Below are 11,673 nucleotides of genomic sequence, written 5' to 3' on the forward strand. Positions count from 1 at the left end.
TTTCTTTTCCTACTCACATGCTTTTCTCTCTCTCTCCCTCGCTCTGTCAATCCGACGCCAATCCGCCGTTTCACTGTTTCCTGGGCTGCTTGCAGAGAACGGAGCTAGCTGTAATTCCAAGCCACGCAGTACTGAAGGCTGCCGCTGTTGCCGTTCTGTCTCTCTCTCTCTCTCTCTCTCTCTCTCTCTCTCTCTCTCTCTCTCTCTCTCTCTCCCTTGCTCTCTCTGCCTTCCTCTCTCTCTCTTCATTGTATCTCCATACCTCCTCAGCTCTCTAACCCATCCAATCAGCAGTTTTCCCCTCCTCCTCTCCTACTCCCTCTCCCCTCTCTCTCTCTCTCTCTCTCTCTCTCTCTCTCCTCCCTTGCTCTCTCGCTCTCTCAAAGGCAAATATCAAATATCGCTCTCGCTCCTGTTTCATATCCCTCTGTCAATCTGCTAGATATCATAAAATAAACATCAACACATGCCCATCAAACACTCGCACGAAAATTCATACACATACGCCCTTGATGATTTCTCAAATACAGAGAATATCACACACACACACACACACACACACACACACACACACACACAAACACACACACACGCACACACACTGACACACAACCACAAAGAATGGAAGCACACTGACATTGACTGGTAAAATTTACTCAAAAATCCACCAACAGAGAAAAAAAGGTCGATTCCAACCCAGGAAAAAAGCAATATAGCAAACAGTCAACAAGTCCTCAGTAGAAATGCAAGGCCACATGAAAAGACTGATCACACAAACACACATAAAGAAGAATATAAGGACATATATAAGTCATCCATATGCAGGAAAGTATGAAAAGACTGCACATTCAACTTACACACACACACGCACCCACACACACACGCACCCACACACACACACACACACACACATACACACACACACTCACACACTCACACACTCACACACTCACACACACACACACACACACACACACAAATACACACACACAGTCGGGGAGGTAAGTAATTGATGGTGTTGGTGAGCAGATGTGTCATTTCCAGGGCAAACAGTGACGGTGGGCATGTATGTGAGCCAAGCGCGCGTGTGAGTGTGAATGTGTGTGCTTGGTGTGTATGTGTGTGGCCATATGTGTATGTGTATGTGTTTGTGTGCGTGTGTGTGGCATGTCAAGGCAGCCTGTGGATTTGCAGCGTTAAGGAGAATATATGATCACTGAGGTAGACAGGGGGCCCCCTAGATGCACACCCGCGGCAGCACGGGATGCTCTTATGGACCGTCTCTGTCTCTCTCAATCAATTATGCTTACCCCCACATCTCTTCCCATGGTCCTGCTCGCTCTCACACACACTCTCACACACACACACACACACACACACACACACACACACACACACACACACACACACACACACACACACACACATGCTCACTCACACATCCCATTGCCCTGTGGGGAATACTGTGCAGTGACCACCCCCGCCCCGCCCCACCCCACCTTCTGTCTCTCACACACACAATCACTCACCAACACACATCCAATTACACCATCACATACTAGGACAGACACACAGACAGTGTGTGTGTGTGTGTGTGTGTGTGTGTGTGTGTGTGTGTGTGTGTGTTTGGGAAAGACAGAGAGATTAGAATATTAAGAGAGGAAGAAGAGGGTGAACTAGAGGAGATTGATATCTGGATCAATAAATCAATGTTCTCCACATCTCACTGCTTAAATGAAATCAGTGCAGTGTGTAACACAACAAAGCACCCACACACACATACACACAGTCACAAACATAGCCACACACGTACATACAAACATACTCAGTGAAGGGACAAGCAGTGTGGGACATCATAACAGCTTTGATATCTGAATTGGCCCAAGCCATTGCCATGGACCTAATCAGTTCATTTTCTTTTTGGACATGGCAGCCCACCCCTCCTCCTCGACAGAGCGCTGGCAGATGACGGGATACAGGGCTGTGATATGTGGCCACGATCTCACACTTGACTGGGACGAACGGAGCCAAAGTTGAAATGAGTTCAGAGGGATTGTGATAGTAAAACATCAAAGGATAATGGAAAAACTGGAGAGAGTTGGGGAAAATATATTCCAATTGAAATTATTCAAAGGCAAAAAAAAAAAAAACACGCACACATAAGAGGGGAACTGCAGGCTTATAATCAAGAAAAATATTTTACACATGAAGGGAAAAAGATAATGACTATCCAATCATGTTAAAAAGGGCAGTATTCAAAATACTCATATTAATATATGGACCATATATAGGTATAAATATAGCATCACATAGTGGGGGCATTTGTTTAATGCTTATTTACAATGTTTATTCAACTCAGTGATAATACATTGCCCGACACAAACATCAATTTGTGGGGGAGGGAAATTATTTACCAGAGGCCGATGGGAGCGGTGGACATCATAAATAACAGGGTCAGAGAGGATAGCCTCCGCCTGGAACACACGGATGACACAGTGCCTATGTGCTCATCTGCTCGTAGAAAAATCTAGAAGCCCTTTGATGTCAGCTTAAGCTTCAGCCGTGAAACGCTCTTTGCGGCCCCTTCGCAAAAGACCAGCATATGTTTCATAGCGTGGCTCCTTTTGCATTTCTTCACAAACTCATTCTTGGTTGGTGTGTGTAGTTGGTTGTTTCGTTTCATTTGTTTGTTTTTTTGTTTGTTTTTTTTGTATGTTTGTTTGTTTGTTGTTCGCTCGTTTGATGTTTCGCTCCCTCTATCAGGAAGTGGATGATGAGTCGAGAGAGAACAGAGAGGATTGCACCGATGTAAACATTCCTGATCTAATCCAAAGCTTCTCACTATGCGCTGGGCGTCTGAGCTGTGTAAATGTAAACAGTCCCATCAAAGAATTCATTGGTTAATTACCTGTAAGCGATGAGTTTACAACCCCCTATCCCCACCACCCCACGCCCCCACTACCCTTGGTGCAGTGCTTCCATAAAGCTTTGTGTCATTATAGCCATGGCAGCGGCCTTGGAGTAAGTTGTGAGCGTGCAGAACAAGTGATGGTTTGGGGGCGTGCGGATGTGTATGCGTGTGTTTGTGTATTTGTGTGTGTATGTGTGTGTGTGTGTGTCTTTGCGTTAGTGATGTGTGTTTGTGTACAGTATATGAGTGTGTGTGTCTTTGTGTTAGTGATGTGTGTTTGTGAAGTGGTGTGTACTGTATGTGTGTATGAGTGTATGTGTGTGTGTGTGTGTGTCTTTGTGTTAGTGCTAGTGTTGTAGTGGTGTTAATGTTGTGTGGTGGTGTGTGTGTGTGTGTGTGTGTGTGTGTGTGTGTGTGTTGTGTGTGTGTGTGTGTGTGTTGTGTGTGTGTGTGTTGTGTGTGTGTGTGTGTGTGTTGTGTGTGTGTGTGTGTGTGTTGTGTGTGTGTGTGTGCATGTAAGTGGGGGGGACGGTCACAGGCTCAACTTCAGTCAGGCCCAGAGGCTCCCCAGCTGAAGAGGAGAGAGGAGCCGAGAGGCGATAATTGGCTCAAACAACAGAAGACAGACAGACAGGCAGGCAGACGGCGCAGAGCGGCACGCTGCACTCCAGTGAGGGGGAGCCCGGCGCTGTAATCATGTATTTATGTGTCGTGATCATCAGGACACGTTTGATGACAAGCCTTGCCAGTTAAAGGCCTTCACTCATTTAAAGGCAATCCTGCCACAGATGTGCATCCTCACGATTCTATGTCATCTGGAGCATGTGTTTCTGTGTGTGTGTGTGTGTGTGTGTGTGTGTGTGTGTGTGTGTGTGTGTGTGTGTGTGTGTGTGTGTGTGTGTGTGTGAGTGTCTGAGCACATTTGTCCCCATTTTTGAGTACGTGTGTCTGTCTGTCTGTCTGAGTGTGAGTCCCCACAATTTTGTGTGTGTGTGTCCCCATGATTGTGTATGTGTGTATGACTGAGAGTGTGTGTCCCCTAATTGTGTGTGTGTGTGTGTGTAAGTGTGTGTGTGTGTGTGTGTGTGTGCTGTGTGTGTGTGCTGTGTGTGTGTGTGTGTGTGTGTGTAAGTGTGTGTGTGTGTGTGTGTGTGTGTGTGTGTGTGTGTGTGCTGTGTGTGTGTGTGTGTGGTTTGCATCATCCCCTCTTCCTGTTTCTCTTTTCAGGGGCTGACTGTGTGGTCCCTCTGTTCATGAGGCACTGAGACGGCTGTGAAGGGGAAAAGCACAGAGAGAGAGAGAAGGAGAAGGGGAGAGAGAGAGGGAGAGATGGAGAGAAGGAGAAAAAAAGAGAGAGAGGGAAAGAGAGGGGGACAGAGTATGAGGTAGAGGTATGGTGAGTATGTGAGGGATCAGGAAGGAGAAGCAAAAAAATAGAAACAGTGAGGTGGTGTATGTCTGAAAGACAGAGAGAAACAGACAGAGAGAGAATGATGGGATAGGGAGAGATAGAGTGTTTGTAGGGGAGAGAGGAGAAACAGACTGAGAGGGAGGGGGCAGAGAGAGAGAGAGTGGGGAGAGAGAGAGAGAGGGGGGGGGGGGGAAAGGAAGAAAATTGACATTCAGCCTCAGCTCTGTGCCTTGCTGGAAGAATAATGATTAGGTGCTCGGCATTCTAGTCACATAGCCTCTACTATCAATGAGCGAGAGAGAGAGAGAGAGAGAGAGAGAGAGAGAGAGAGAGAGGGAGAGGGAGAGAGAGAGAGAGAGAGAGAGAGAGAGAGAGAGAGGGAGAGGGAGAGAGGGGGGGAGTAGGAGAGAGAGAGGGATGCACTGAGTGAAAAAAAACAAGGGTGAATAAGGAGTGGATGAAGGGAGAACAAGAGAAAGGGTAGAGACAAGGGAGCATGAGAGAGTACTGTATGTGCGAGATAGTCAGAGACAGTTGGCGTGAGTGAGCGAGAGAAAACGGAGAGAGAGAGATAGTGTGTATTAGAGAGAAAGAGAGAGAGAGGGAGAGAGAGAGTGAGAGAGTGAGAGAGAGAGAGAGTGAGAGAGTGAGAGAGAGAGAGAGAGAGAGGGAGAGATGAAGGACGGTAATGTCATGGCACGGAGGCGACAGCAGCCGCAGGGATGCAGCACAGAGTGTGACGGATAAAGATGTATGGATCCACATGGATCTACACACATGTGCACAAGCACACACACAAACACACACACACACACACAAACACACACACACACGCACGCACGTACACACACAGGCACACAAGGGAACATATGCAGTAGGAAGGGAACTGTATGACCAACACTCACACTCTCTCTCACTCTCTCTCACACACACACACACACACACACACACACACACACACACACACACACACCAAATAGCACAGGCATAATTATACTCACATTGTGCAGAAGGCAGTGAATCACCAGCCCACAGTACAGGTCAGTGTGCACTTTGCACACAGATGGACAAGCACACACCAACACCTGCACAGCGCGCTTTCTGACATGGATAAGCTGTTGCCATACGCCTACACACACACACACACATACAACCGCGCACACACACACACACACACACACACACACACACACACACACACACACACAAGAGCACTTTGTCAAAGTCAAAGACAGGTACAGCCACCTCAGCAAGGCCAGTGACCCGACCACAGGGTTGTGTATATGTGTGTGCATGTACTGTGTGTGTGTGTGTGTGTGTGTGTGTGCACTGTAAGAGACACAATGTGAAATAGAGATAAGACGAGAGTCAGAGATGGATATACTGTAGAGAGAATCTACTGACAGGAAAGGCCTAAAACTACTGATTAAAACCGTAACAAAAACATGGATTACTTCTGCTTAATTGCAGTATATTGTCTGTGTGCATGCATAATGCACATGCGCATGCATTTACATTGCATTATTCTCAAATCACACAGGTCAAGAAAAACATGTCCACCATCCAAGACCATCATGGCAACATGACTCACTCGGGTTTTGAGACTATGACGTGGGTTTTCCATGTTACAGTATTCCGTTTGTCTTTTTGACCCAGCCATGTGTGCTCTCAGGATATTGCTCATGGTATTAAATTAGCAAATTGGTTTTGCCAAGTTATTAAATTAGTTTTTGTTTATTTTTGCTTGTTGCCCAACTTGACAAATTGCACCCATATTCATTTGATGCTAATCCTCAGAGCTATTGTACCTATACAATATACATTAGTTATAAGTATATACATTCATTATAGACCTTTTCAGCTGCATATACAAACATGTGTGTTCCTGAGGCGTTTCCGGTGGTACAGAAAACAACATTGAGTTTTCATGTCGATATTTTGTTGAGCATTATGCTGAAGTCTGATTCATTTTCATTTCAAAGTATATGTGTTGGTTTTTAACGTTTCAACCGGAAACCCTCTAGGAACAGGTTTGAAAGGGTCTATACATCTGTGTGAGGATAGTTCTTGCACATGCACATTGTCACCTAGGAATCTGGCTTTTGAGGAAAATGTTATTGAAAATCCAGCATCAAATGACCAATATTCTATGAAATTTATTTTCATATTGTTAAATGTTATATTATTTGATCAATATTATAGTACTGATATTTTGCGCTAAATCATATTTTTTTATATGATTAGGACCGATTCTCATTTATGGACTTGTCTGACAGACGCTGTTAATTTATAGGGGATGACACTGCAAAGTACCTCAGACCCAACAGGGATAGTGTTTCCAGAGGGAACTGCAGAGTGTATGCTCTGTAATGACCCCTATATAAACAAAATGTGTTATGCTGCTTTTCAGCATTTCACTGTACATATAGTATATTGCATTGCTTTGGAACAAGAGGTTTTTGCTAATTCACATATATATTATAAATATTTTATTATGACATAGCTTAAATTTATATCTATGCTATGAATGAGGTTGAATGAGGTTAACCTATGATGATGACGATGGGAATGATGATGATGATTGATGATGATGATACCGAGGATAAAAGGGCAAACCGGTAACCGTTCTGCTGTTCATCTTATAATTCACGCCTTGTTGTCCTCTTCCTTTTTCACAGGAGTAACTAAAAGGTCAAAGTGAGAGAAACAGCACAGGGTTCAAGGATGGCCTGACAGGGTTAAAAGAATTAGTAGTCTTTTGTAGACTCGTCTGGTAAATAATCACAGGTTACTCAGCTGAGTAATTATGGCTTGTAGTCACTGTATGGAACATGCTACAGGGAGACAGCTGGCGCACAGAGAAATGGCCGGCTTAATGTGAACCGTTTTCCTCTCCTATTAACATCATGTTCCCTGTCACAGCGAGTACCTGGTAAGCAGGAAGACTCGCTTAGAACCAGGGGAAAAAAAGAGGTTAACCCCTGGGGGCCACATCATAAAACTGAAACTGCATGTTTAGAGAATGGAAGAGTGCATGACATTAACTTTATGCAAGTTGAAAGAAATCAGCATTAATCAGAGGCCTTGTCAGTCAATGGGGAAGAGCGGCCTGCTGTCAGAAGGGAGTCATCGGCCTTGACGTCTGCGGCCGAGCGTGTGTGCATGCCCACCCATGCACCGCGGTGTGCCATTTTGCACATCCAGGCGTCAATCTGTGTCAAGGTGTGAAAATGTGTGTTACTGTTTGCCTACATAATGGTGTGTGTGGGGTCAGGGTGGGCAGCAACACGTGCACACGTGTGGGTGGGTGGGTGGGTGTGTGTGTGTGTGTGTGTGTGTGTCTGTGTGTGTGTACGTTTGCGTGTCATTGCACATTTAACCCTGCAAACCTCTATGTGTGCGAACATGTGAAACTTGCATGTCTCCATTTGCATGGATGAATGGCTATGTGTGAGCACTCATCTGACTACAAAAGCCAGTATCTGTGTGTGTGTGTATCTGTGTGTGTGTGTGTGGAGAATGTATGAGTGAGACCCATGTGTCTGCGTGTGCCCTTTGCATGTGTGCCTTGTGTGTGTGTTCATACACAGGTCATGAGGCACTTCAGTGTGTATCTCTGTGTGTGTATATATATATATATATGTGTGTATGTGTGTATGGGGGTGGTTAGCGTGGCCTCCTTGACTAGCGGCTGCTGTCAGGTTAAACGGTGTGTCTCACCTCCTCCTCCTCGGGCCTTCTTGCGTCCAGCCGGCTGTCTCTTCCACTGCACTCCTCTGCACTCCTCTTGTCACACACATCACGTCAACCAGGCCCTGCACTACACATGTGTGTGTGTGTGTGTGTGTGTGTGTGTGTGTTTGCGTGCGCACGCGTGTAGAGTTTAGTGTGTGTGCGTTTGTGTGTGTATATACACCCGAGAGAGTGTTTGTATGTGTGTATACAATTGAGAGTGTGCGAGTGCATGTACAGTCGAGAGGGAGTGTGTATGATAGATAGATAGATAGATACTTTATTGATCCCCAGAGGAAATCAATAAAGAAGTATGTGTGCATGAGTGTGTGTGTATGTCTGTGTGTATGTGTGTGTGTGTGTGTGTGTGTGTGTACCTGAACGTGATTATATGCATGATGGTGATGAGGACTGTAGTGGGGGTGGCTGCTGCACTCTCTGCATTAAGATCTTCTCAGGTCTTTGCTTACAATTCTTTGCATCAGACCACCCCCCCCCTCGCTCATATTAGCACTTACTAATAAACAAATAAATAAGTAAATAGATAAACAAACAAACAAACTGCTGATTGCAGGAAGGGGCAGGAGTTGTTGGGGGACGGGGCGTGTTTAAATGTTGTCCTTTTCATAATTGGCAATAAACGAGCAAAGGTAATCTCCCGCAATCTGCTCCCGAGGAAAGCTATCGGACGGCCGAGGCGAGAGAAATGGTGAGGTCTAATGCGGGGCTCGTCGGAAAATGTCCTCCATGCTCCATAATCATCTGACGGTCTTATGGGCTCGTTTGTCGCGGTCGCGCTAGGCCGTTTAAGGGACCTCCATAATAAACTCCGCAGAGAGCCCTGTGAGGCATCGTTTGAGAGCGCAGTTTTTCCATTTTTGCAGCAGGGGGAAGAACCTCTTTCTCCTCAACGAGCCCACACACATACACACACACATGCCCACACACACATACACACACGCACACACACACATACACAACTCCCCATGAGATTAAAAGCAGGTGAAATCCTGCAGCTCTTTGTGGCCAGATTGGCCTGGGGGCAGCATGATCCAGCCTACCTTGACACCATTAGGGTTTGGCTCCACTCTCCTCGGTGGCAGCTGCCAATTGACTCTTTTTAGACCCGAGCCATCCCATAATTTGAACTCTGTTGCCATGGCAGCACTATTGACTCATCTCCCCTTTAGGTGTCTCGGGGAGAGAGAGAGGGAGAGAGAGAGAGAGAGAAAAAGAGAGAGAGGGAGAGGGAGAGAGAGACAGGGACAAAGATAGAGAGAGATAGGCTGAAAGAGAGAGAGGAAGAGAACAAGCATTTGGACTGTAGTTTGCTGGGCTTATCAATGAGGTAAAGTGCATATCTGCATTGAAAAAGCCACCAATTAATCGGGGAAAAGAAGGACTGGTTTGACTATTAATATCATGAGTTAAACGGTATGGATTTAAAAATACATTACATCGCACAAGGCTACTTTGGCAATTGACTGACCTTTTATCGCCTTGCCGATAAAACCTATTAAATCAGTTGGAAGAGACAAATTACCACGACTCCAAAGGTTTTTTTCCTCCACATAAAGGGTGGACACAAAGTCAAAAGAAAAACTCTTCTTTTATTCCAAGACACTTCATACATTAAGACTGTACACCTGTTCAATTATATTCCATATTCCTCATGCCTACAAATACATCTTCAGTTATATTCAGTTTGTTCCACCTTTGCAGTGTCGGCTGTGTCCATTTTTTCCCACATTCATGAAATTTCTCTTCGAGTTGTAACCTTTAGCTTTAAAACCTTTCAGCCTTCGTCTCCCTCCATGTGACCTTTGACCTTCAGTAACCTGCCTCTGCCTACAGCCGTGTGTAAATCTCTCCTTTCTCTCCTCCGTCACTGATCTGCACCATAACTCACCCTTCCCCCCCTTTTAACCTCTCCTCCGTTCACCTTTCTCTCTCAGGCCCTGAAGCAACATGCGCTCCCATTCTCCATCTATCTGTCTATTGAGCTCTTACCCTTCATCCCTTGCGCTCTCTCTCGTTCACCTTTTCATTTATCTGGTCCTGCCTTCCCAGTTCATGCACCAATTCCTCTGACACCATGTTCTGTCTCTGTTGCTCATCCGGTCTGTCTCCATTCTTCTACTTTCTTTCTATCTCCCTCTCTTCTTCTTCTTCTTCTCTCTCTCTCTCTCTCTCTCTGTCTTTTCAAAACTGTGCTTTCACTCTCCACCTCTCTCTCTCTCTCTCTCTCTACTCGCCCGTCTCTGTGACGATGACCTCGATGGCATGTGACACGACAGGGCCCAGCTGCCCGGGATGCCCGTCGCCCAGGGCAACCGACGGGTGCATGAGCACCAGGGGAGCGGAGGGTGAGGGCGATGGGGAGGAGAGGGCCGGCGAGAGGGAGGAGGAGGGCGCGCCGGACAACGCCGACTCCCCCAGAGGAAGAGTGGCGAATGCTGGGGCCGAGCCCGGCTGCGCGTGGAGCAGCAGGATGGTGTGCACCGCCGCCTGGCCTTCGCCCATGGCCGGGAGGACCAGGGCCTGGGTCTCGCCCTGGGGCACCGCCACCACCCCGCCGCTGGTCGTGCCCAGCCGATGGGCGAGTTTGCTGGGGAGGGTGGATGCGGCAGCAGGCGGTGGTGGCCGGGCGTGGGTCTTGCGGTGCTTGCCCAGGTTGGACAGGGAGCGGAAGGTGCGTGGGCACAGTGGGCACGAGTAGGGCTTGTCGCCGCTGTGGGTGCGCGCGTGCTCCGCCAGGCGTGCCGCCAGCACGAAGCTGCGCCCGCACACGCTGCACACGAACGGACGCTCATCGCTGTGCAGCCGCTCGTGGTCGCGCAGGTGTGGAATCTGCCGGAAGCGCTTACCACACTGGGGGCACTGTAGATCAGGAGAGAGAGAGAGAGAGAGAGAGAGAGAGAGAGAGAGAGAGATGACCACAAACATAAACAACTCCAACGACACATAATTATTCATGAAACAAAATCAGTTGCTACACCAGGGTTTCCACACTTTCAGGAAATTCTCATTGAAGGATCTTACAATACTATTTCAAGCCTGTTTCCGTTCATTTCCCAGTCACATTTTGTTACCTGAACACAGAAGTTAATTTATGGTCTAACACTTTAATTTTTCTTCTGAAATATGCTAATACCCCTCCAGATGGCCAGCAATGAGGTTTGAGGGCACACTATTTATTCTAGGGGCAGTTCCAAGAAAGGAAGTGAACAAACTAACCACCTGACGGAGACATCTGTTTGCTGTACTTCAGTAGCATGTAGGAAAGCGGGTTCATCCGAACCGAAGTCCAATCCAGTGAGGGCAATCATTACTGCATCAGTCTCGATGATTTATGGGTATTGAGTCTAGCCGGTGTGATCCATGCACTAATGTAACTAATGACTCATCATCAAAATCTTGAAAGAGGCGTAACAGGAGCTATGGACTAAGCTATGTGTCAATATTCCATGATGATTTATTGTGTCCTTCGAATCAATCATAATAACATACTGAATTACTTTCATAACTGAAGATTTGAGACTGCATATAATATACTCGGTACACCTCAACTTGCATTGTACTGTATGTACTTGCTCAATAGCTTGGTGTGAATTATTTC

General features: G+C 46.6%; 2 protein-coding genes across 8 annotated transcripts in view; both read right to left on the reverse strand.

The window, feature by feature from the left end:
- LOC121695288 (glutamate receptor ionotropic, kainate 5) overlaps positions 1 to 150 on the reverse strand; it is an 85,798-nt gene extending 85,648 nt beyond the window's left edge. For 2 of the 4 annotated variants that reach the window (XM_042075991.1, XM_042075990.1), the window contains exon 1: positions 18 to 150. The gene's annotated coding sequence lies outside the window, so the exon portion shown is untranslated. The remainder of the gene's footprint in view (positions 1 to 17) is intronic. The other 2 variants (XM_042075994.1, XM_042075995.1) reach the window with 2 other exon arrangements.
- Positions 151 to 336: 186 nt separating this feature from the next.
- LOC121696104 (zinc finger protein 665-like) overlaps positions 337 to 11,673 on the reverse strand; it is a 23,400-nt gene continuing 12,063 nt past the window's right edge. For 3 of the 4 annotated variants that reach the window (XM_042077433.1, XM_042077436.1, XM_042077432.1), the window contains exon 7: positions 9,645 to 10,934. In XM_042077433.1, coding sequence (XP_041933367.1) covers positions 10,302 to 10,934 — 633 coding nt within the window. In that variant the 3' untranslated portion in view covers positions 9,645 to 10,301. Of the gene's footprint in view, positions 357 to 9,644; positions 10,935 to 11,673 lie in introns of those variants that run through there. The other variant, XM_042077435.1, reaches the window with a different exon arrangement.

The sequence above is a fragment of the Alosa sapidissima genome, chromosome 21 (genome assembly GCF_018492685.1).
Source record: "Alosa sapidissima isolate fAloSap1 chromosome 21, fAloSap1.pri, whole genome shotgun sequence".
In the NCBI taxonomy this organism is placed as follows: Eukaryota; Metazoa; Chordata; class Actinopteri; order Clupeiformes; family Clupeidae; genus Alosa; species Alosa sapidissima.